The sequence below is a fragment of the Orbicella faveolata genome, unplaced genomic scaffold, assembly GCF_042242905.1.
Source record: "Orbicella faveolata isolate gen_17 unplaced genomic scaffold, um_ofav_v1 contig_46, whole genome shotgun sequence".
NCBI classification, from domain to species: domain Eukaryota; kingdom Metazoa; phylum Cnidaria; class Anthozoa; order Scleractinia; family Merulinidae; genus Orbicella; species Orbicella faveolata.
In genome coordinates this window covers 24,810,631-24,836,909 of record NW_028301576.1, presented here as the reverse complement: position 1 = coordinate 24,836,909, position 26,279 = coordinate 24,810,631, and the positions used below count along the sequence as shown (strand labels likewise).

Below are 26,279 nucleotides of genomic sequence, written 5' to 3'. Positions count from 1 at the left end.
AAAAGACACTTGTCTTCTGGCGGGTTGAAGTATTTTCAGATTGAGTTGTCGTTTTGGCGGTTGGTTTTTCTTGAAATGAGCCTCACTGGGTTGAGGCGTCTTTCCACCCGCTTTTCCATAGCGTTTTTCTAACCTGGCTATCACGTCGTCCAAATGTCTATGCCCTTGAAACTGAAGAGCCATGACTACCACACAACCTCTTTTTCAAAAATGAACCTCTTTTATTTCGAACAGCTTACTTTATAACAAATGACGCACTCCTCGGGAGGAACCGCTCGTGTCCTGGTGACACGGGGTTTTACAAATCTTGCGCCAGGCCAACTCGTCCACGATCAGACGTTCTACCATGTGTCCTACTTTACGATCGTTCTCCACAAACTCGTTTTTCTTAAAACGATTCAAGAACTCGTTCATGTCACGACCTTCGGCTCGGTCGATCAGGAACATCAGGGCGTAACCGCCGCAACTCTGGCTGAACAGGGACTGCAGACTCTTGCCGTTGTGAATCTGGTACTTGAAATGACGATCCAACCATGCTTGGATCGGTTCGGCGGTTCCGTACGCGTCCAACGGTAGACCGTAACTGTCCAGGATCTCGCACTTGTTCTTGTCGGCCCACAAAGCGATCCAATGCACGCCCGGTTTGTCGTGAGGGTCCGTGTTCACGATGTAAGCGGTCGGTCCTTCTTGAGGGACTGTCCTGGGAAGCCGATCGCAAGGGACCGTGCCGTAAAAGACACAGCGTAGGGACGGATTCGTCCGGGCCAAATGATCCAATTGTATATTATTCAAGGCTACTTTCTCCATTTTTTTTCTTCTCATTGGTACACGTCGTAGATGACGACTCGGTTCTCGTTGATCTCCAGCAAATTCTCGAATTCGCCGTACAACAAGATAGTCAGGTTTTCTCCAGGATTGGCTCCGAAATCGATCACCAGACGCAGTTCACCTTCTTGCTTGGGGTTCAACACTGGACTGTCCAAACATCCATTGGCCGTGTTGTCAAATACAAACATGTTGCATCTCTTGCCGTCCCCCCAATCCACTTTTCGGACCATGTTTCCTTTTCCCCTGCACAACGCTCCTGAGGCTTGGAGGAATCTGTAGTAACCTCTCTGATCTTTACTGTCCCCATCGTGATCGAGCTCCAAGGTCTCGTAGGGGTATTCTTCACCTCTCACCAATTGTTTGATGGAAGCCAGATTGAATTTTCCAAAATTGAACGGATTGATCGTCACAGTTCCGTTGAAGGCAGTTTGTTTCATCAACAACACCACTAACCGATTAGGCAATTTATTGTGGAAAGGATTGCTGCACTCGAAATGACGATTGTCGTTGGGATGCGAGTAAGTGCGAATTTCACCTCTCACCGTGGGGTAAGTGGCCACTCTTCCTCCTTTCAGGCTGGTCATGATCTCTCGGTACACCGAGGGAGTCACTCTCACTTGAGACAGGAACAATCTCACTTTCACGTCGGCTTCAGTCAGTCTCAGAGTATCATTATCATGCCATCGGATGGTCCACAGGGCTGGGGCATTGAAGTACATGTCGATCTGGATCTGCACGCCAGGTAACAGTAATTTGCTGAGATGAAACACTTCCAGGAAAGGTTTGAACCTCAAAGTCACGGCTTCTCCGTCCAGAAACTGGGCTCGTCCTAGGACCAAATTCTTGAGATCTTGAGTTAAAGCAGTATATTCAGCGTGAGGAGTAGTAAAATCCAACGCGTTGGCTGTCAATTCATCGGCATCTCCGTCGTCGGGTACACCGAGACAGTTGTACCATCCGCTGGGTGTTAGGATCGATTCACCGTCGTCTCGGTCGTGGTTCAACAGGGTCTCGATGTAAGCTTTGAGGTGGTAAGTATCCGTCTGGGGGCTGATGAGAGTCCCATTCAATCTCACATTGATCTGTTTGAAGAGGGTGTGTGCCAGATTATTGGCGAGTCCCATGACATCCGCTGTCAACAGATTCGTCGCGTTACTTTTCTTGACGGTCAATTCCACTTCGAAGAAACTCTCGTTCAAGTCGATAAAGTCTTCTTGAGGATCGACTTGGAAGGTCACGGGATTGATCCCCGTATTGAACGGGTTGATTCTCACCAACCGTCGAGACGACATGCTGACATCCGTGGGAGGGGTACTGAACATGTTCAGACGAGGGTTACGAACCCCCGCCGACCGGGCATGAGCCACGAGGTCCGTCATCGTCTACGTCGTCGTCGTCTGCGTCTCCTTCTCAGGGCCGACTGCACCCAACGATAGTTCGGGCGTTTTGATCGGGACGGGAAGATCGATCCGCCTTTATACGTTCGTCGTATCGGGATAAGTCTCACGCGCCTCGAGTAAATGGGATTCATACTCCAAAGAGATCTTTTCTCACTTTTTTCGCCAACGCCCGTTTGATCTCTTGCGTCGCTTTACGTTTCACGGCCCGTGTCGCTCCTCTCTTGACCCCGGCGAGTCCACCTCTCCAATTGGGCTTTCCTCCCTTGCTGCCCGAATTTAAACCTTTCAGACCTTCCGTGGCCGTCTCGGTGATAAAGTCTTGGAGAATGCCGGGACCGCGTTTCTTGACACCTCTCCAAGCCATGCCGAATCCGTCTCCGGATTGCCTCATTTTATCGGGATGAAATCGTACCAACGTTCCACCGATCATTCTTTCTTAAAGTGTAACGTCACGATCGTATTGCCAGGTCCAAATCTCACCAGTTCTCCAGTTGTCTCAGCCACTTGCACCTCTATTATGTCAATGACGTCTTTGCGCACGGGAATATATTGAATGTGGTAAGGCTCGAAATACTGAACACCCGCACCTGTTCTAATCAAGTTGACCTCTCTCAGTACATCCGTGACTTGATTTCCCACCACGCCACTTCTACACACGTCCGAGTAGACGAACAAGGAACGCGAACTGCTTCCCACCACCACCTCGAACGCTTTGTTCAGGTTCAGAAAACGCCAATTGCAATAGATGCTGAGTTTTAAAAAATCTCCATTTCCTCCTGTATCTGTGATGACACCCCAAAAGACAGGTGATCCGTCCTTGTCATGGACGTCCCCGACGACGCTAATGTCCGGAACGACATCGTCAAAAAGTTCCAACTGCAAATTAGGTCCCAGTTCGTAACCACTGCTGTTCTTTTTGAGCCATCCCATTTTTAAAGCCAGTTCAACATTGACGTGGAACGTGGGGAAATGTATGACCGGACGATAGGTGTTTTCATTGTCCGTGACCAGTTCATCACCTTCCCACTTGAACTTGACGTAGGTTCTCTTCCCATCATTCGTGACATATTTGGCTCCCAATTTGGGTCCGTAGTACTTGAAGACGCGTTGTCGCGTGAAAAAGGAGATCATGGATTTCATGAATCCGACACCGTCCACGTTGTAAAATACCTCTTTGAGGTCATCCGTGTCGAAGTAAGCTTCTCCAAACCTGTAATAACTACTCGATTCTACGCGTCTCCACGCGAAGGAGGACAAGACGGTTTTATCCTCAGAAGCGGTGAAAGAAGGCAACGTCACGTGCGCATCCGGCATGGCGATGCTACTCATTCCCACTTTCCACCCTCCTTCTCCATTCAGGCGTAGGGGACGTGGTAACCTGATCTTGAAATGGTTCGCCTTGTTGTCCGGGAACTCGCTCTTACCACTGTGACTGGGTAAGCTGACGTAAAAATTACTCATCCTTTCTTGAAATGCAACGTGATCGTGGTCACGCCCGACGCAAAGTCCACCAGTCGTCCGTCGTTCTCAGATACCTGCGTCTCGACAATGTCCAAAAAGGTCGTGCGCACCGGTAGATATAGGATGTGTCTCGGTTGAAGGTCGATCACGTCAGGATCGTAACGAACCTGTTTCAACAGGTCCGTGACTTGATTCCCCGTCACCATACTCTGTCCCACATTCGAATACACGAGCAAGGAACGACGCTCGTGACCGAACGCCTCTTCGTAACTGCGATCCAAATCCGTGAACACCCAATTGATGAAACAACTCAAATGTAAGGTGTCGGGGTCGATCTTGTAAAACGTCTCGTCCCCGTCATTCTGAGCTATGATCAAGTCCGTGGCCGTGGGTACGACTTCCTTGGGAAATTCTTTCCTCAAGTGAGGTCCCAAGACGTAACCCGGTCGACCGTTTGGCAAGGTTCCCATCTTAACCCATTTCATCTTCTTGGCCAATTCGATGCCGATGTTCATTTGCGGGTAGACGCGTTTACCGTTGATCAGGAGGCTGAGGCACGTTCTCGAATTGTCCAGGACGCATTCTCCATGCTCGGCCCGATGCATGACCGTGTACAGCAATTCGTTGGGACTGTCTTTCTTGTACATCGTCACGTCGGCATCCGTTCGATCTCTCATCCTACGCAGGTATCGATCACGTATCATGTTCATTAACTCGGTACCAGTCCTCGGCGTGAACTCTAAATCGCCCTCTCGCGTCGCTGAAGAGACCCTGCTGTATAGGTTTATGGAGGCGTTCACCATGTCGATCCACCAGATTTCAAACAGAAGAGAATATTTCAAGTCCATCTTACGCGTCGCGGACGGAAACGAGAGGTCGCTGATACCCACTTTCCATCCCGACTCTCTCAACTGCAACGGGTTCGGCAGACGGTTCTTGAAACTGTGGGCCTTGTTGTCCGGGAACTCGCTCGTGCTGGCATTGCTCATCAGTTGCACGTAAAAGTCGTCGACAGACTCATTCATACTTGAAGTGCAATGTCACCGTCGTCACGCCCGAGGTAAAGTCCACCAAGCGTCCGTCGTTCTCGGCCAATTGCACCTCCACTATATCCAAGACGTTGCTGCGCACGGGTTTATATTGAATCTGAGTCGGTTCGTACGTCGTCTTGAGCGAGTCGTGGGGGACTTCTCTCAAGAGATCCGTGACTCGATTCCCCGTGATGGTGCTACGACCCACATTCGAATACAGGTACATGGGACTGCGAGGCGGAGGGAGGTTCGGATGAACGACGACTCCACGATTGTAGGTCTTGGCGTATTCCTCGTCCAAGTAACTGAAGCGCCAGTTGCAATAGGGACTGAGCTGTAACGTCCCGTGGCTGTTCAAATTCCAAAATTCACGAGATCGATTGCTGTCATGGTTGGTCCAGTCTTTCTTGAAATCAGACGGGACTTTGTCGTTGGGAAAGACCTTGATCATATTCACGTTCAAGTGAACGGAGTAATACGATTCCTCGCGAATCAAACTCAACTTCTTGACCAGTTTAGTACCAAAATACACTCTGGGACGATGTCTGTCTCCGGACTCGTCGAGGAACGTGTCGGTGTTGTCGATAATCAAATCGTTCCCCTCCCATCGGAACACGGGGTAGTATTTTTTCCCGTTCGGTGCTCGCAGACTTTCACCCGCATGATCCATGTAATGATACAGCCGTTCGTGAAAACGATGGATGAGGTATTGCATGAGAGATCTGCCACTCGTCACTTTGTGTCGGTCACGGTTCAGTTCCTTTCCGCTGACGTAAAATGTGACGGGGTATCGATAAGGACGCCACGTAATCCCGTCGTCTAGCAACCTGAACGTTTCAATGGTCCAATCCATACCGAACACGTAGTCGTCGTCTTCAAAGTCGTGCGCTTGAGTGACGGGTACTTGATGCGGTCGTGACGGAGGAATCGGGTAAGACACGCTCGCCAATCCCACTTTCCATTCCTTGTCGGATTCAAACAGGAGCGGATACGGCAGACGATTCTTGAAACTGTTGGCCTTGTTGTCCGTGAACTCGCTCGTGCTGGCATTGCTCATCAACTGCACGTAAAAGTCTTTCATTTTTTCGTCTTGGGCTTTTGGGTCACGTACAGTCCCTTTTTATCCACCCAACTGTCGTACTTGACTGGCCAACCTTTCCATCGCACCAAGACTTTATCCCCTTTTCGTTTGACGATCTTGTCGATGCGAAACAGATCGTCGTCTTTCACGTCCACCTTTTGCAAATCTTGCGCGTAAAACGTGCCTTCGACCGCCGTGCCGTCCCATTCTTCCACCTTGTACGTGGTGACCTTCCCAGGACGCACTCGACGTATCACAAACACCTCTTCGGTCCAACCGGGTAAATACCCTTTCTTGAACTGACGGAACTTCTTGTTCAGTCTCACACGATCCCCGACTTTGAGTTGCGGTTTCTTCAATTTCCCTTTTTTCTTTTTTCCGTAAAGAGTCTCCCACACGTCCTCGCTATTGGCTAAAGTCACTTGATCGGGAGCCATCTTGATACTGCGATGATACGATCGATTGTACCCTCGGACTAGATCTTGTAACACGGGCACATACGTCATCGTATTCTTCACGGTGAAGTACCGGTACAAACGTTCTTTCAGGGTCCGATTGAACCGTTCCACTACACTGGATTTCGTATCCCCGCGCGTCGAAAAATGATGAATGCCTTTCTGCTTCATCAAATCCTGAAACGTCTTGTTGTAGAATTCCTTCCCGTCGTCCGTCTGGAGATTGATGGGTTTTCTACCTCCTTTCAGGATCTTAGCCATGGCCTCCGTCACCGCTTTACCCGTCTTGCTCTTCAAGGGCTGGACCCAGGCGTGCTTGGAAAACACGTCCACCACCGTCAAGAGGTAACGATACCCTCGATTGTACCTCGAAATATTGATCACCTCGATCAGGTCGGCCGTCCACTGCTCGTCGATGCCGAACACCACCACGGGTGCTGTGGGAAAACGACGACGTCTGGGTTTGTGCAACGTGTACCCCAAATCCCGTTGCAGGACCTCGCGAGCACGTCGTACCGAGATCTTATTGGCCTGGGCGAATCGCGTCAGACCGCCCAGACTACCGGGTCTGGAAGGATCCCGATACCGTCCCAGTAACCTTCCGGTCGAAAGCGGCTTTTGCTTCTTCTTCTTTTGACCTTTCTTCTTCATAGTCGATAAAGTTTGTACACGCACTGTCTCCACAACTCGAAACGTTGCTCCCGTACCTCGAGATACTTCTTAAATGAATCGGGTTGCCGTTTCAACCACAAGATATAAACCACAAAACGCATCACGTTGGGTTCGACGTCGGTATAGTCAAACACCTCCAAGGGCGAATCGCTGAAATGGTCGGGGATGGGTTCACCCTGACCGTATCGCTCGTAGACACTAGTGCACTTGGAACACAAGGTCGTCCAACACCATCGATCGGCTATGGTCGTACACATTCTCGAGATCAACCAACTCAAAGCATGAGACATAATGATTTGAACCCAATTCTTTATTCACACTTTCTTATATGTACAAAAACGTCGTGCCTGATTGGTTCTTACGAAAAATCGACTCTGATTGGATAACACGAAAAAGAAGGCGAAGAAAAGACTTAGTCTGAATCTGTAAAGTAATCAACATGTTCCATGTTCTTAAGATCTCGTCCATACTCATCATCACAGTCTTCCTCGTAGGTATCCATGGCATAATATTTACAATTTCTCCAACAACATTCCCCTTTACCGGGTCTCCACTTCAGGGCTTCCTGCTCGTCCCCCTTCGCATAGAATGCTTGTCGCATACTCTCTTTACACTCACCACACAGGTCCTCCCGATCAGTGTCCATGGCACGAAAGAAAAACCGATCCTTCCACACATCACGTTGATGCATGATATCGTAGATCAACTCTTCCAACTTCAGACACGTTTCCTTGTAATCTCCCTTGCTGAAAGTCAGTAACGACTTCACCATGGGACTCTCGTCTGCCTCCAACACCCGTCGTGATAGGTCGCGAGAGAAACGCAAGGGTTCAAACAGATCACGGATGGCATCGGTCATCATGTACGTGAGGTGATCCGTGGCGATCAAACAGGCCCGCTCGGCGTCCAGGGTGGGATCACTACAATGAATGAATTTGAATTGACCGCTACCACTTCTGTACATCACGCGACACCACTCACCACAGAACAAAAACACGTGTTCGTTCTTCTTCATCATCTCCAAAATCGTACCACCCCAGTCAGGACGACGTCTCATCAAGAGCTCAAAAGACCACAGACTATCGGGTATTTGACCTAACGGTTCGAAGAGATTGTCAAAAATGTACAGGTCCACTCTGACATCCGGAATGGCATCGAGATCTCTTAAAGTGTGTACCTTCTGATCCACGATCTGATCCACGAGGTCACAAATCTGGTTCGAGTTGCTATAGTAATTCATCTTGACACCCTCAGACAAACTCGTTAAACTTCTTTCCTTCTCGATCCGCTCGCTTCGTGATCTCCAAGCCCGACAAATGAGGATAGCAACTACGAACGCCCCAGTCAATCAAGTGCCTCTGGAGCCTATAGTACAAAGGAGAGACAAGACGTAATTCCAATTCAATTATCCTCGCGTGTAACGGTCTTTCGCCTTCTTTTTCGATTGTATCCACTACGTCAGAAGCTCGATTCAACTGTTGTCTAAGATCTTCAAGGATCTCTTGCACGTCTCTCTCATCCAAAATCCTACAGGTCATCACCGCGTCAACAGCAAGTCGAGAATGACTCGCTGCGTCCAAACTGGATCCTTTTATACCCGCGCCGTGGATCCACTTTCACTCCGTACTTTCCCGGATCACGTGCCCACTTCAGATCCCGCCAATCGGAACGAAGACCGTCACATGATCCCATCACACCACACGTCACTGATTGGTCAAAAACGTCCATAAAGTCGAACAACGCATTCCATCACGAGTCACTTTTCAGCAGAAGTCGTCATGGATTCACACGTCGAACCCGTCAGGAAAAAGAAAAAATTGTCCAAAAAGAAACTGGAACTGCTCTTACCCAAGAGAGTGGAAAGAGAAGTAGGAGGTAAACAACTATAATCCACTTTAGATAGATGGTTATTCAAAAAACCTCGTGCCAGACTCCGTTTCAACGAACGCGTCCTCTTCAAAGAAATCACCCCGGACTCGGTCAGTTGGACCACCGTCCCTCTCAAAGGCTTCTCGCGACCCTGGAGCGCCTTTTCGATCCAACGCCAAGAAGTCAAAAGCCAAATGAAAAGTAACCATGACAAGCGAAGGCAAAGACCGACCCCCAAGAACGTGCGAAAAACCACCCACATCCTAGAAACCATGCGACGTGAAAACACCTTGTTGGGATACTAACTCAATCTCTATCTTCACAGACTCAAAGCTACCTGCCATTCAAGGCGGATGCATGACCGTGATCAGAGACTCACCTCCTCGAACCATGCAAGTCCTGGAAGCCATGGGACTCGACAAATTCAAGAAAGACGACCTCGTAGAAGTACCCCCTGAAGTGGACGACCGAGGAGAATTCACCGAAGTCCAAGTGTTGGAGGAATTCGACCCCGATCAGTTCCTGAACCAACTGAAACCACAAGATTCCATCTGCCCACGTTGCATGGTACCCCTGACATACGGAAGCGTGCGAACCCCAGACGGTGGTACCTGGGAATATTACCGATGCCCCTCTTCCAGATTCTACACCAAGTGTTATGTGACCTGTGGCGTCAAAGAGGTGGGCACTTACCTGAGACGCGTCGAAGAACAGACCCACCCCTGCTACAGGAACATCGACCCGGCTCGTTTCCGATGTCTATGCAGCAAGTCCCTGGTCTTAGCCACCTCCCACTCCCAGTCCAACCCAGACAGGCTCTATCTCAAGTGTCCCAAGCGTACCTGCAAGTTCTTTCAATGGATCGACGAATACCCACGAGGAGTCGCCGAAGCCATACTGATTAATGGACAGACCCCAAACTAAGAAAAAGACAGACACAGTTTTTGTAAAAAACACACTCCGATTTTTATTTCACATTATTTTTTCAGTTTCTAAGAAAGGCAGGGTGGCGCAGTGGAAGCGCGTTGGGCTCATAACCCAGAGGTCCGAGGATCGAAACCTCGCCCCGCCCATTTTTAATTCACATTTCTTTTTTACACGTTGGGTAATTTGTCCTCCGCGTCGATCATGGTTCGCATCGTTACTTGATCACAATGGTTGAAAGTACTATAATAATCGTTTATTGATTGATATCCCGAAGAAAAAGAGGGCGCCGGTCAATAGGACCGTGCACACGTCCCACCCTGTAATAAGTGGAATGACCAATAAAAAGTTGTTTTTGTTCTATTTTCAGACTCCATGTCTCGATTTCCTAACCCTCAATGTCTATGGTGCAAGGAAGGATACACTTTCAAACACAGTATCAGAGACTACTTCCTGACACCCTGTTGCGACCAATTCTTTCACGGAACCTGTAAAGCCCGCCACACTGAGCGGTTGAAACCCTCGGAAAGACTCTGCCCTCATTGCAAAGCCGTGAATTTCGGACTGCCTCCCGATGACAACCCCAAAACCAAGTCCTAAAGAGGTAAGCGCTTCGATGGTCTAATGGTTAAGACGTTGAGTTGTGGCCTCAAAGACCCAGGTTCGATTCCTGGTCGGGGCATTAAATTTTTTTCTTTTTTATTCCCTATAGAGACGATGAAAAAATCACGCAACAAACCATGTACATTCTCTCGTTAAAGGATCTTTATTAGTGTTACAGGCATGAATAAAAATGTTTTTTTCACTCCTCTGATTCTGGTGGTGGTGTTTTTACAATTTGTTTGACAAATGCTCGGTACGCCAACTCGTCTCTGTTGTCCCAACTGCTCTTCCACGCTTCCCATCCGTCCTCAAATCCCTCCGGCAACTTCTCCAAACACACAGGGTCTTTAAACGAGATGGACTGGTCAGCAAGCATCTTCTCAGACAGCATTTTTCTGAACCTCATCACCTCAACCGTCAGCTTCGTCACCTCTTTCTTCAGGAGGACATCCATAGCGTGAGAAACGGCGCATTTCATTATCTTTCCAAGAATACCGTCATGAACAGCATCCATCACCCTCGCGGCAAGTTCTTCTATCTTCTCCTCTTCAGAAACCTCCACCTTCGTCTCGCTCTCCTCTGAAGACATCTTCTAGTCGCCGATCTCAAAAACAACAATACTCACTCGACACTCACGCAAACCCTTTTATTCCCATCCGAACCTCGATTTCATGCACGTCACAACCTCGATCTCATGGATTGGCTATCGCCTTATTTGGACATGCGCGTCACAACCTCGATTTCATATTTCTCCTTATTTGGACATGTTGCCCTTATTTGGGCACGCGCGTGACCTGGGATGCAAAAGACTGCTGACCTGTGACGTCACTGCAGACGCATATTTTGATAACCCCCTAACTCATGAATATATTAATGAGCAAATCCGGCCCTCTGATTGGTCGAGAGCCTTTTTTAATGATATGCACGGCCTTCTGATTGGTTACCGCCCACACAAGCGTCCTACACTACTAAAGTTTTTAATTCTAGTTAGGCATAAGAGGTACTAATTTTAGATCTGTTTGCAACTTTCCAGCTCAATAGCGTCCTTCGTTTGGAAACCAGCGCATTTTGAATTTCAGAGTTATGGCGGTGCGTGACATAAAGCTACGATCGCGTTTGTCGAAAAGTATGCATTTATCTCGTGCTTTTTAGCCATTTGGGACGTTAAAGTTTTTGGAAAGGTGCTTGTTTAAATGTTTGTTCGTTCAGTTCAGTTATTCAGCCGCCTAGTTAGCCAAAGCAAGTTCCAGATGTTAACACTATTTTCCTGCCGCCATATTGGTGTCCACAGAGGAACACCAACATGGTCGCTCCATACTAGGCTCTGTAAATTTGCATGGAACATTTCGACGAATATCTCAACTTTGGGACAACGCACACACTTTAAACTTAGAGAGCTGTGTTCTTTAATTATCTTCTATAACATCACAATTTCTTGACTTTATCCACTGAATGGTTTTTGATTTTATTTTTTATTGCGTGACAGTGAAAACGCTCTATATTTAGTTTTTCTACATTTTATCTGCAAGTTAAAATTGCGGTTTATTTAATTTTCTTGGCTTGTTACTATGGTACAGTACGTTACAGCGGTTATCAATCACACGCGACCTTTAGCGCCAAAAAAGTCTAGACACAACCTAAGTTTTGGTGGACGTCAATCATCTCCGCCTCCTTGCCGACTGTATGCAAAATTTACCTGAAAGTTAAACCCTGCAGCCGTCCACTCGTAAAAATTATCATTTTACTTTCGGTATGTACGGCTAACAACTGCATCCTTGAAATCTATAAATGAAAACGTTTGTCGGGTTTTTCAACGGCCATGCGCATGCATGAATGACCCCGAGAGCAAGCAAATCTACACGCAAACAAATTATTTCTGCACGTATTTTTCTTGGGGTTACGGACTGAACAATACTTAGTTCTATGAAACTTATAACTTATTACCTTACAAAATTATAAGGTTTATAGGACGTTTAAGTCTTGTTCAGTCCGTAGCCCCAAGACAAATACCTGCAGAAGTAATTTGTTTGCTCTCGGAGTTATTCATGCATGCGAATGGCCGTTTAGAAACCCAACCTGCCCGTCTTCAGTTATAAATTTCAAGGAATATTTACCGCCAATGTATTTAGTGAGCTAGCCGTACATACCGAAAGTAAAATGATAATTTGTTCTAGTAAACCGCTGTAAGGTTTTACTTTTTCAGGTAAGTTTTGCATACAGTCGGGAAGGAGGCGGCGATGATTGACGTCCACCAAAACTTAGGTTTTGTCCGGACTTTTTTTGCGCTGAAGGTCGCGTGTGATTGATAACCGCTGTAAGTCCTGGTAAAGTCCAACCTTTTTTGGTTTTGGTAATGAAAGTTTATTAACTAGAAATAAAAAAAACTGAATTGCAATCTCAAATAATTTATATGATTCAAATGGACCAAAATTCAATCAAATTGTACTTAACGAGATTCGTAAAAGCATTTATTCAGATTCAGTGCAATCATCTTTGCTAGTAGTGGTTATTTACATACAGTCTAACCTCCCTTAAGCGACCACCCAAAATGTCAAACCTACGAGAGATGGTCGCTAACGAGAGCTAAGACCATATTGGGCCAACATTTTGCCTCATTAGAATATGGTAACTGAATAGAATTGCCCCATGCGTCAATGCCGATGCAATGTTTTATTCATTTGAAAAGGCATTTTGAAGAACAAAAATCCGGTTTTTCCCATAGAGAAATTTCCGTCTCTTGTACTACCCAGGAATACGATAATGTTACAACACCTTATTTTCCAATTTACCCTCTATTTTCCGTCGAGTGGTCGCTTACGGGAGGTTAAAAGTAAAAGAAAATTTCAAACTTTTAGCTGTAAAAGTGGTCGCGGTCGCTTTCAAGAGGTGGTAGCAGCAATCTCAATGTCAAATTGAGAACGCCTTAATGGTTTTCAAGACTTTAAACGGTCTTGTTCCGGAATATCTCACGTCTAAATTTATAAAGCGAAATGAATCAAGCTATTCTCTGAGGGACTCGGTAAACAAACTTGTTGTCCCCTTTCCAAGAACTAACTACATGAAAAATAGTTTTAGTTACAGCAGCGCTACCCTTTGGAACAGCTTACCATGTAACATTAGAGAGTCTGGTTCATTAAACAAATTTAAACGCCTTCTCTACCATAATTTTTAAGCACGGCATTCATGGAAACCAGGATTTTTCTTAAGGGGCATATCAATGCGAGTTAATATAATGTTATGATTTGGATTTTTAGTCATTATTATGTAACTTTTTCTACCTGATATTTTTACCGTGTATAAATAATGATTAAAGAAAGAAAGAAAGAAAGAAAGTGGTCGCTTACAGTAGGTTCCAAATATAGTGATTTGACTGAGAAACTTTTGGTATTTTGGAAAACTGGTCGCTGAGGAAAGGTGGTCGCAACCGGAGGTTCGACTCTATTATAAGTGGGTAACAGTTAAATAAAGTCGCACGTGGCTAAAAATGATAGTCATTTCACTTCGCTGAAAGGTTTTCGTATGACTTCAAGGTTTGAATTGTCCAATTAAATTTCTCTTCATAATGTGTAAATGGCTTAGACCAATCAGGTTGGGCGTTACAATTAAATTAAACTGACGCCAACTTTGACCATTGCACTCGCTCTATAGTTTTTATTGAATGAAATGGCGGCGTCGGCGAGATTTTTCCTAGTTTCTGAAGATACTATTGCCCGTTTTATTCAAGAAACTGAAAAAAAAAAAAAATACCGAGCGGGACCGGGCTGTTGAGGGCTTTTTGAAGGCAAACAAAAAGTTACAGGATCTTGAAAAATAGGAAGCACAAGAACTGGATCTTGCTGTGAACGATCATCTCCACTTGCCGCAAGTATCGAAGGAAATCTGGAGAAGAAAAACTGCAGATATTCTACTACCCGGTCAAATAGCAATATTTTGCTTTTTCTGTGACACTCAACGATGATTAATTAGTGTATGTTTGCTCTTTCGGGGGCTGTTTGCGCAGGAGCAGATGATTGATTAAACTAAGCTCTGTTGTCCTAGTTTTTAATACCTTATCGCGAATGAGCGAATATTCGCGCTAACCTGACGCTAGGTTCTTTATTGGAAGTTGTACAGGTTCGATTTACGTCTTTGTTGCGTTTTATCGATGATCAATCTTAGCTAATCTCTAAGCTTTGTTCGTTCGCAAAAGGGTCCAAAAGAGGAATCCTCGCACCTTTCGCACTCTTCCGTCGCTACCGGCTCCGTCATATTTCGCTTCAAGCTTAATTTTATGTTTTTGTCCTCTCTCTTTATTACTTATTTCACACACTTCACGATAACTAGTTTAGTAATTTTTGCTGGACTTTGTACTTTACTTTGTGATAAAGTCTTTGTGCTAGAATTTAGATATGGAGTTTCACCATTTTCGTCAATTTTTGTCCGCCATTTTGTCTGTCGGAGCTGTCACGATCATTTACAATTTCACCTTTTTGCACTCAATTTTACTTTTCTGCACTGAGAAATATCACTGATTTGGGATTAATTGACTTGTTTCTTAGCCAATAACAATACGCAAGTTGCTGCTTGTATATTATCATGATAACAGATGGATTAAAGAAGATAGTGTATTTACATATGCACATGGTTATGTTAAGTTGATATTAAAAAGTGGCGAAAAATTAATTTTTAGCTAGATTTCAAATCTTCTTACAAAATTGTTATTGAAATTTTCGATTAACAGCGACTCTAAACTACTTAGGGGTTTTGACATTATTATTAGCTTACTGTGATCGTGATAGAAATTCGTGCCAGAACCCCGACGTCCTGTTACAATATGGACACAATAGATTGTTTATTGACATTGATATGATTTACGTGACATTTGATCATAGTATGATTGGCATCACTTATATGTTCAATACTCGCGATAGCTCACTGAACGTGTAAGATCACGAAAGTAAGAGACTTTCGATTGACTCCTGAAGAGCCGTTTGTACGTCTCCTGATAGTAGACCAAACCGAACGTGTTACACGTCGCAATCCTGATCACACGGAATATAATTATGGTAAATAATTTACACCTCGATCCCTTCCCGAAGTAGAGGCCAAAAGGAGGCAATGAACACATCTTATGACTACAAATTAAGATGATTTCCGCAGAATATTCGAGCAATAATGGCAAAAAATAAGTTACCAAAAAAACCTCATGGCATGGTAATATTTTGACTACAGTTAAGAAGATTCGAACTTATCAAGACTTTAGCTCTGTACTTAGTACCCGTCATTTATTGCACTCCTCCGCTCTTGTTGCACTCGCTTATACACGCCATAATCAGTTTAACACTTATTACTTATTTCAAAATTATTTCGATGTAAAGTTTGTGATTAACTTACTTGACAAGGATTGGTTTAAAGTTGAGTCTTCTGGAAACGATGAAATCTCAGCTGAACCGTTCCAAAGATACCGTCCAACGATGAGAACGAAAAGTAAAAATGCAAAGCAGATAAGGAGATATTTCAAAGGTTTCACACGGAATTTCATTCTTTCCTGTTACGTTCTTTGAAATGATTTCCAGGTAATTACCAGCAGCTGTTTGGCTTTCACAACGACTTTGGCCTTCTTAGCTTGGGGAACGCCTAATGGCGCAGGTTAAAATCAACTGCAAAGTGTGTTGGTAAAGCATGAGGTCACGTCGATGAGTCATAGAGGCGCTAATATAAACGAAAAGGTCGGACGTGGTTTCATTGAATATAAATGCTGCTATGCGACTCGCTAAGCCGTCGTTGCGTATGATACAATGAATAAGCAAATATAGCCCCAGCAGCATCAAGATTCTCCGATATGTTTGTACCTTCAAACGTTGTCTTAATTGTTTGATGTACAGCATTTCGTTAAGAGGAGGACCTTCTTAGTTGCTTTAACGTGTTCAAAAAAATGTAGAAATAAATTTGACTGTTTAATCATGGAAATGCTGTACATCAAACAATTAAGACCACATTTGAATGTATAAACAGATTCGATCCGCGCTTGTCTTTATTTACCTTAATTTGATTTATGTAAATTTGCAGGTCTTTACTCTTTTGAACTCGCTCTTTTTATTCATTCCTTGATAATGGCGTCATGAGGTCGCCGAAAAGTGGGAACATGATTTCGTTAGTTTCTACTCGCCTGTGCATTTCTAAACCTTTATTAACAACAGTTAATTTGTACCTCAAATAAAAGGGAAAAAATTAACATAAAATATTTTTGACGTAAAAAAGGTAACAGGGCAACAAAAATAACCATACGAAGCTAAACTAGTTAACTGCCTATTAAATGATATAAGTACAGTCGACTCCCGATAACTCGAGCCCTTGCTAACTCGAACCTCGCGCTAACTCAACCCAAAGTCGATATCCCCTGGATTTCCATCATACATTTACTGTAATTTTACCCTCGATAACTCAAACCTCCCGCTAACTCGAAGCAATTTTCGTTTCCCTTCAGGTCATTTTCTATATAATTCTACCCTCGATAACTCGAACCGTGTCTGTCAATACGTGACAAGTCAAAACAAACAGTGTACTGTACATTACACACAAAGTGTCAGTTCAGTTTATACGAAATTAAGCGTTGAAATGTGTTGTTCCATTTTCACTCGGCTTCCCTATTCTGTATAATTAAATTTGATTAAAATGTACACTGCATGAATATAAGAAGGAAATCCCATGCACTTTGAAAATGTAAATCGCATGAGCTTCGTAACGGTAGCCCGACAATGGGGCCATTTATACGAGAAAAATAATCCGCGGCTTACACAAGTCGCAAATTGAATAAGACGCGAACTTGACCATTTATACGTGCGTGGCTTATAGAAGATGCGAAAAGCTCGTATAAACGGTTCACGGCTTATTCGCAACTAATGCCTCGCTTCGGTGTTCGTTGTCATAGCAATCGCGGTCTAGTCAAGGAGCAACCAGGAGGAACGAAACGAGACGGCAGGCTTCTTCGCGAAGAAAACGATGACTCTTCGGGTTTTTATTAAAAACTAAGCTTCAGTTAAGTATTTTGCACTACGGCTTCTAAATGAAATTTTTGGAGTCTCTGAAAAAATATGAACGAAAGCCGAGACAAGCTGGGGCGATCAAGAATGGTGGGAGCGGAATGTGCAGGAGATGGATCTACATCTTACATTTTAACCGAGATTTCAGGCAAAACTTCAGGGTGTATATCGCCAGGAATTTCTTGCTTTGGCCTGTGCTCCTCTTGCGGACGCGACCGCGGATGAGGCATCAACTATCGCATCCATTTTTTTTTCCAGATCGGAACTGCACGAGCGCTTGAGCGAGCGCGGGAAAAACTTGCGCTTGCGCAGTGTGAGTTCGCGTCTTAAGTAAGGCGCAAACAAGCCGCGATACCATTTATACGAGTGGCTTCGCGTCTTACATAAGCCGCGGCTTATTTAAGCCGAGCTCAAAATCCTCGTCTTACACAAGCCGCGGCTTATGTATGACGTGAACTGACTAAAATGTATCGTTTATACGGCAAGCTCGCGTCTTATTTAATCCGCGGCTTGTGTAGGCCGCGGATTATTTTTCTCGTATAAATGGCCCTATTGTCCTCTTTAAAAAAGCCTGTACGGTTCACAGTTCCTGGGCTTCTCCCTGCCGCTTTCCTTTGTTATATCTTGCACATTACGTTACGTTCCCATTTATACAGTAATTTAGAGATGTATAGTTTTATTTTCACTCGACTTCTCCATTCTGTAATTAAATTTAATTAAAATAGTGCATGGATAGAAAAAACTTAAACACCGTTTTCCCCTTATTTCCGGTCATTTGTACTCAACTGCCGATAACTCGAACCTTTTTCAATTTCCCTTGAAGGTTCGAGTTATCGGGAGTCGATTGTACTAAAACCTTTGGTGAGAGTATTCATAATTAGGTACAGTGTAAATGAATAAAAACATCTAGATTGATTAGTTAATTTAGGACGTTCGCGCTAATTGTTTATGCACATCCGTACCTCGCACGCAAATTCACACGCCACGTAATGCATCGATGCGCGCGCTAAGTAAAATAATGAACAATGATAGGGCAGATGGCCATTGCTATAGCTTTGCCTGTATTTAACGATCTTGGACGTTCGGTGACCCCTATTTTTGTTTTGATGGATCATTTTCTCTATCGATTTTCTACGTTTAGCGAAAAAATGAAGAAAATCTGTTGACTAGAAGTTTACACTTTTTGCAAAATGCACCATCGAATTCCGTTCTTTTTAGCTCTTCGTTTATCTGTGCGACGGTTTCAAATGCCTCTTGAAGGGTTAAGTTTTGTGAAAACGTTGGTAACATTTGGAATTATTTACGCCACAGACCCACTTCTACAAAATATGACCAAGATCGTTTGCCTCCGTTAACTCACCATAAATATTTTAAACTACAAACCCCTGTAGACCATACTGAATAACGAGCGCAAATTTTTCAAGATCAGGGTAGTTTTCCACACGCTTTTATCTCTGAAGCGAAGTCGGTGACCTCCAATTTTTTTGCATTTCTGACACGAGTAACTCATTATCTGACTGCAGTAAAAATTAAAAAAAAATCTATCAACTGGAAAATTTTCGCGCGAACGTTCTTAACAGCGGTCGGAATCTACAGTTCAACTGAGTTATTGCACACTAATAGACACAAAAGTAACAAAGAAAAAAAAAAAGGAAGAATAAAACATACAGGGGCAAAAAAAAGTTCTGTCAGGTAGTATAGATATCAAAATGAAATCATTGTTAATACCTGCTAGTAAGCTTTGATTTAATTTGACGTTTGAAGGCTCGATTATTTAGGGTCTTATTTGAGTGGTCAATTTCATTCCAGAGTTTTGGCCCTGAAAATCTAATGTTAAATTCATATAGTTAGGACGAACTTCGGGTAGATAGAAAGTGGATCGAGAAGCAAAACGGCCACTTGTATACTGTGAATTTGCTGGACATACTCATAGTAGATAATGTTTATTCCCTTTACGCTTTAAAATTCACTCACCGCTAGCGTTAACGATCACTATCCAATATATTTCGCGAGACGTTCTATTATGCTATTGACGTGGATAGTTACAAGACCAAAGCAACAAAATTTGTACAAGCCGTAAGTTAGATCGAATACTGGCTAGCAGATATTCTCGTTTAAGGCAATTGATATTTAGAAAACCATACCACAACACCTAACAGATCTGAATGAGTACGCTCTTTCTAAAAACATCAAATGCTATCCACTGTCTAAACAATGTCCAAAATCGCTCTCTCCTAAATCTTGTCCGTTTTATGTTATACTTTTTTTTTGTTTCATTCACTGTTATTGTAATTTGCTTCGTTCGTTTGTAGTTTATTGTTTATTATTTTATTAATTTCTCCCGGCGCTCTTTTCTGATACCTCCCCTTTACCGAAAAGTAACTAATTTTGTAAATATGGGGGCCAACTTGGAGATTGTTCGCGCTGATATTAAAACTAGCAGCTACAGAACTGAGCCGACTTTATGTTAGAACTGGCATTTCAAGAAGCATAAGCCTCCGTTGCAAGCTAGTTCCAGTCCAATACCGAGAATACGAATATGGTCTATTGGAAAGTCCAAAATGTGTCTCGTGGCAAAACGACGCCTACTTATAATACATGACACTTTGGCTCTTGAATGGTTTTCTTCCTCACGAAATGTTAAATTTGCCTTTTGGTACGGAATGCTGAATTGATTTCCCCTGCGATTTAAACTAACAAAATTTCGACTTCTCATTTTAAGAAGGAAACTTCACATTTTGGCGAAAAAAAATGGCGCCCCGTGCAATCTAGGCAGACCCCGTGTTTTCTACCAGAACCAGTGTTTTCCACACCCCGTGTTTTCTAGACTCCGGCCCCTCGTTTTCCTCTAGCTCATTGGCGATATCAGCCTTCTACTTTGCAGCAAATTTGTGTCTATTCGAAGCGACGAAAATTAGCATCGAATACCTTGGCCGTTGGTTGATGAAATCGTAACATTTTCCGGATTTCTTTTGATAAATACAAAAAAGAAAGATAGTTCTTTGTACCTGTGTCAAGATATTTCGAGAAACTGCATTGGTAGACCCAGCACTTAAGTAACAAGAACTCCTTCGATCCGCTATATTGGAGGGCCCGCCAAGATCACTCAAATTCGGCCCTCTCGATATTTTCCAAATAACAAGACTGAATGCCAAATTTCATCAAAATAAGTGAGGTACGGTTTCCGCGACATTTTTATATAGCTCGAAGATAACTGACATTTTCACACACACCCCCACCCAGACGTTCTTATCACGGAGAGCTTAAGGAATGATGTTCAGACAGGGCTTAAAGGTCCTTAGAGGTAAGGCTTATATGCTATTTCGGAATTGGCCTGGTAACCTGGCCAATTCGATATATGTTGAAATTCAGTCACAATTGTTTTAGAACAAAAATTCGACACAAATATTGAAAATTCGACTTCCTTGCGTTCTACGCAAGCAATGGCGAGACTTAATATTCGAGCTTATAAAAACTCAGATTGCCCTTCCCTTCTTGCAGAATACAAACACACTGTGCCGCATAAATTTGGATTTTCAGACGCTGAAGCTATAGCCTGTAATTTAGTTTAGCACTCACAGGTTATTTGGCTGGTACATAGCGCGAACTGGGCACGCGCCTCCCCGATGGTTATGCGCGCGCATGGCATTTCCCGACCAGTTTTAGACAACATGTGCACAAATATCTGCGTATTTTCACGCGTGGATTTTGCGTTGATATCCCCAATATTAAATTTGTTCTGAGTTGAGCTTATAACTGAAGCAATTCTTTTTTGCGTTGAAAATAAAAAAAAAAAAAGAAAATCAACAGTGACACGCACGCGCCCAGTGCAAACAGATTCTCTATTAATCGATATGCTGATTCGACAAACGCTTTGTTTAACAAGGTAAGTTTGTTTGATCTTTAAGAAATCTCCTTTCCAAAAGTGAACCTTCATTTATTTATAAAGCAAACCCTATTAGTGAATTGCTAGTAATTTAATTGGCTGTCATACTTGACGTCATCTAACGGTCTTAATTACGTGACGAAATAAACAAAAAATGTGCGCGCGCCGAATAAAGTTTGTTCGGTGGTGGAAACTTTTCGGATGGTTGATTGAATCGATCAGCATGATTCGTTGGATATTTTTAAGCGTTTCGTTGGTTCTACTAATAATAGGACAAGTGGATTACAAAGGTAGTGTTGAGGGCTAGAGAATATATGAATTGTTAGACTAGATGTTTTAGTCAAAAAAGAAAAATTCAGTTTTTCAAGCGATGGCTTAGAATACTTTTCTCGAGAAAACTAATTTGTCAGTAAGAACTTATTTCCGCTGAGCAAACATATGGGAACCATTCACTTAAGCAAAATTAACTAAACAGTATCTTAAAATCCTTTGCTCTTATAGTTTTGTTGTTTCACACGACCCATTACTCCAAAACACAAATTAGCTTGCTTTCCTCTAGATTAGGGGCGAACGCGCAAAGGATTAAACACTAATCTGAATTCACGCCAACCGAGTAATTAATTGATTTAGTCATGAAAATGCGCTTTTTAAGATGAGCAAGTCGTTTTTCTCGGAGCTCTATGAGTAAAGAAAGCCGATCAACCGCACAAAACAGAAATACAACTTATTATATTTTATCTTTACTCATAGATGACACAGGCGTGTTTCACAACACCCCTAAAGAAGTAAGACAACTTAACTCGTCCTTCTTCCAGGTTTGTTTCCATAGCTTTGTATTTGGAAGTAATAAGTCGTGGTTTTAAGGCCGATGAAATTAATTACGGTGTACATATACTTAATTGTCTTTTTCGAGCCAAGTGTCCAGCATTTACAAAACAGAAAGTGTTTCTGTGTTCCTATAAAAAAAGTCATTGTAAGGGAAAAATTGTCGCTCCGTAATTTCCAGTACTCGCATGATGCAAATTAACCTTGGACTCTCTGTACGGAACGGAAAATTTCTCCGTCTTTTTTTTCGGGGCAAGCTGACTACAAAAATACAAGTTATTTTCCAACAATTTTACGATTCATTTTTCTCCTTTTATTTACGTTTTAGACTGGCAGTGTTCAATTAACTGCAGCGTTTAGTTGCGTTGATTTTACAGGATTAATCAAACTGATTTATTTGGAGGTAAGCTAGAAGAGCTGTACTTTTTTTTATGGATTATTAACGAACACTGCAATTAATCATAAATTTGAACGAAGACTCATACCTCGGAAAATTTGGGGAATTAACGGAGCTATGGAAAAAAAATGCAAGCCTCAAGTTTTGGTTTTCCATCCACTGGCACGTCCCTACGGACTTTTCATCCTTTGTTACTGTCACTTACAGTTAAGTACCGCTGAATGTGAATACATAAGCCTACGTTTCTCCAGATTTCTTTCATTTCAAAACGTTTGTCTAAGAAAAACGTTTTGATTAATAACGTTTGTTATTTAAACGCACTTCCCGATAGCCAAAAGCATTTGGAAGTGTTTTATTGCAGTCGGCTCATCATCGGTGTTACACACAGGAAAGGAAAGATAGTTGAAAGAAAAAGAAAAGAAATCTGTTATTCTTAATTAAAGTTGTTTCACCAACGTAAGCCATAAAACAGCCAAAAAATTTTCAAGAGTGATCGTGCGGGATTATTCGGGACAATGCGGAGGGAATATTAGACCGACAGTGGAGTAATCTGATTTTTGATTTTAGTTATTGGTCCTCTGAACTTACAAAGTCGTGTGATAAAAAACGTTATTGCTTCTTTTCAATATTCTAGTTGAAAGGACTATCGATGGTGACATTGCTCGCCAATATTCCCCTTGGGTATTTTATGGTAAGTGTATAAATACAAATAACGTCTTGGATTTAATCCTTGGTTGAGGTGTCGCGAGTAAGTTAATTGAGTTACAACTTTTTTCAGGGATGGTTGTTTAAGAAAGCGTTTGGACGTAAAGGTGATTACTTTTACTCGTTTACTATTCTGTATATAAGCAGAAATTATTTCTACTCGGGTTGTTATATTTCTAGCATTTTGATTGGCTCACACCCTTGTTACGAAAGACCGCTTAAGATTTATGTCGTTCTAACAAGGATTTTTTTCTCAATTTATATGTCTAAAACCATTATCTATAGGGAGCGCTGTTCCTTAAAAATACCCAAAATGCTTTCATCATTCCAGTAACTAATACGCGGAGTTTAATACGAAACATTCGATTGCCACGAAACAAAAATGAAAGCAGGAAACAATGTTAACGGTAAGATTCGGAAGCTGAAACAAAATCGTTAAAAATATGAAAATATGTATTTAAAATTAAGGCTTAGGAATTTCAAAGACGCCCTAAAATCGCTTCAACATTCCAAGCGATTTTATACATTCTTCTTCAATCCTATAAATGGAATAAACAGCTTGTAAATCGACCTTAATTATGTTTCGGTCTTCTCTTCTCTTATTAGACAAGGAAAAGGAACAACTGCTCTTGCAGTTAAAACAGTATCAGAAACTTTATATGAAAATGGAGGTAATGACTGCATAGATGACTAAAAAGTTGTCAGCTAACACACAATATTTTGGATTGCACCATGATATACGATTTTCCAATTTAGCGAACACAAGGTAACTTTTTTTAAGTTCACTTAGTTTAAATGACTAGTAAGTGATAAGCAATACATGGGTCAAGTGCTGTTGTTTCTAATCACTCACTGGCCCATCCACATGACTCATATTTGTGATAAAATTTGTTTCCACGGCTACTGCCTCCGCAGCTGGCATTGCTCGTGGGCTCGGAGGATTAGTTTCGCGTTGACTGGATAATCCAGTTCAGAACATCTGACCACATAAATGTCTTTAAGCCTAACTGCAGGTTCGTGAAAGTATTCAGCTAAAGGGATTACTACAGTAGTCCCTCGTTTTGGTTCAGTTGAGCGTGACTGAAAGCATACAAGAATGCGTGAAAATCGGCTCGCACAAAAAGAAGCGACTCACCAGATGGTTATCGCGTTTTAGCTCCTAGTTACTCTGAAAAAAAATTGGCGAATTCTAGTGTAGATTCTCGCAAAGAAAATTAATTGCATAGGTCATGTTTCCTCTTGGCTGTATGTCAAAGTAACTTAACAACATTTTTGTTTCATAGAGGACGCACTTGCAGGATAGACGTGCAAGAATAGACGCCAGAAATGACTTGGGCCGAGCAAATGCCAGGCTCCAAAGAATGGAGAGAGGGTACAAGAAGGTAAAAGACGCATAACCTACAGGGATAAAACCTCTTACCAAAAGAAATAGTAAAAAACGCTTTCCATACAATACTCAATTCTCTTGCGAAAGTAGCTAATAAACTCGCGCTTTTCCAGTCTTTTTTTTATTAACAGTAGGCTACAAGGATCATTAACCTATAAGGACAAGTTGAGTTTTTCCTCAGGGCTTTGGGATGTACCAGTTATCTTGTGTTTTATTTTCACAATTAATTATTTCAGGTAATTAACTATTAAACATGAATTATGCGTTTGCTAATGTTGTCAATGTTAGTATTTTTGTTTAATTTTTTCAGTTGGCCTCGACAAGTGTTGAAACATCAGAATTAGGAAAGCAATCGGCAAGAGCTCTGTATGAAGAAAAGGTTTGTAGATATTTACGTTTTCGTGATTCCCAGTCGTGAGGCATGCATATCGTCTGATAAATTCATCTCTCCCTTGTGTTATGCAGCTCTCAGTGACACCTAACGATAAGAATTCTGTCAAATCCGAGGTAAGTGGCAGGTTATCTTGTCAAGCAGAAACTCGTGAAACAAGCCCAGACACAGAAAGGGTCATAATATCACAAGTGGAAACTTTTTTTTCAGTTGTATGTCTATCAGAACGTAACATTATTCCTATTTAGCTTACTGATTTTCAGTCAAACGCTTTTAACAGTGATAAGAATTCTGTGGATAAAAACAAAAAGAAAACGAAATACTAAAAGGTTGCGTTAGGTTAGTAAGTTAATGTAACGTCGCCATGTAGTTTTTTGGCTGGTTTGTGGTACAAATATTTACGTTATTGATGAAATAGCGCTGTTTTCGATGGGATATTTATTTGTGCATAGCGCTGATGATTGTAATTCTTTTTAGGTGTCCCCAATTAGCAGCAATGCTAAATCTCATTGACACGTAAATAAAGTTATTATTATTATTATTATTATTATTATTATATAACAGCATTCCAAATCTGAAGTCAATACTTATTCCAGCAATGTTTGCTTACAATGCTTACAATATTTGCAACATCTTTCTATCAACCAAGCGATAGGTGAAAAGATGTTTAAGATATAATTTCAATTACTGATCAACTCTGCTTTCTGAACTGTGAGTGGTTATTCACTGAAAATTTGCATTGATGTTTGGTTCTTTTTAGCTGACGTCATGGAAAGATAAAGCTTCTGAAAAAGAAAGGCAACTGGCCGATACTTTGAACGAGGTAAAGGTAGCGTGGCCAAGTGGTTAGGGCGTAAGGACTTTGAATCCGGAGGTCGTGGGCTCAAGTCCTATCTGACCAAAAGCTGGTGTTGTTCTCGATAACTGACCGGGGTCCAGTACAGTTTATAACAAACCTAAAGTAATTATTTTTTGCAGTAAAAGCTATAGTAGCAAGTGGAATCCATTTTTTATTTATTTTTTCTCGCCTTACGGGCGAGAAGGGGAGGAAGAACGTTTTTAATATAGCAATTAAGCCGATGGCCTACATCGAAAGTGCGATAACAAAAGAGGCGCCGGCCTTCAAGAAGGACGGATACCGTCTTTTGTTCTAATAACTATTTTTTTTTTTCGTTTGTTCAGCTCTCTGTGGTGTCTGACAGTGAGAAATCTTTCAGAGTGGAGGTACGTTTTCACTAGATTTCTCAAAACATTAACGAAACAGAAAGCGATGAGGAAATTATCAAACAAGAAAGTAAAACTTGAGGTCACCGGGTCTAACAATTTGGAAGTAAAAGTTTTT

General features: G+C 42.5%; 3 protein-coding genes, 2 non-coding genes and 1 pseudogene across 6 annotated transcripts in view; 2 read left to right on the top strand and 4 right to left on the bottom strand.

Annotated features, from left to right (window-relative positions):
• Nucleotides 1–16,074, bottom strand: part of LOC149099064 (uncharacterized) — a 34,157-nt pseudogene extending 18,083 nt beyond the window's left edge. The window contains exon 1 of the transcript XR_016203902.1: nucleotides 15,698–16,074. The product of XR_016203902.1 is annotated as an uncharacterized LOC149099064 (transcript). The remainder of the gene's footprint in view (nucleotides 1–15,697) is intronic.
• LOC149099069 (uncharacterized protein F54H12.2-like) lies at nucleotides 124–2,209 on the bottom strand. Its single transcript, XM_089277588.1, has one exon. It carries the CDS (start codon nucleotides 2,205–2,207, stop codon nucleotides 819–821), a length of 1,389 nt encoding a protein of 462 aa, XP_089133714.1. The 5' UTR covers nucleotides 2,208–2,209; the 3' UTR covers nucleotides 124–818.
• LOC149099068 (uncharacterized) lies at nucleotides 4,621–5,924 on the bottom strand. The gene has a single exon (XM_089277589.1). It carries the CDS (start codon nucleotides 5,799–5,801, stop codon nucleotides 4,707–4,709), a length of 1,095 nt encoding a protein of 364 aa, XP_089133715.1. The 5' UTR covers nucleotides 5,802–5,924; the 3' UTR covers nucleotides 4,621–4,706.
• Nucleotides 6,909–8,334, bottom strand: LOC149099067 (uncharacterized). The gene has a single exon (XM_089277590.1). It carries the CDS (start codon nucleotides 8,166–8,168, stop codon nucleotides 7,341–7,343), a length of 828 nt encoding a protein of 275 aa, XP_089133716.1. The 5' UTR covers nucleotides 8,169–8,334; the 3' UTR covers nucleotides 6,909–7,340.
• On the top strand, nucleotides 9,798–9,869 carry Trnam-cau (transfer RNA methionine (anticodon CAU)). Its single transcript has one exon. It is a non-coding gene; the product is annotated as a tRNA-Met (tRNA).
• Nucleotides 10,332–10,403, top strand: Trnah-gug (transfer RNA histidin (anticodon GUG)). Its single transcript has one exon. It is a non-coding gene; the product is annotated as a tRNA-His (tRNA).
• Nucleotides 16,075–26,279: the final 10,205 nt, after the last annotated feature.

Coding starts and splice junctions, on each gene's coding strand:
- LOC149099069 (XM_089277588.1), bottom strand. CDS start 2,207: ATGACGGACCTCGTGGCTCATGCCCGGTCGGCGGGGGTTCGTAACCCT.
- LOC149099068 (XM_089277589.1), bottom strand. CDS start 5,801: ATGAAAGACTTTTACGTGCAGTTGATGAGCAATGCCAGCACGAGCGAG.
- LOC149099067 (XM_089277590.1), bottom strand. CDS start 8,168: ATGAATTACTATAGCAACTCGAACCAGATTTGTGACCTCGTGGATCAG.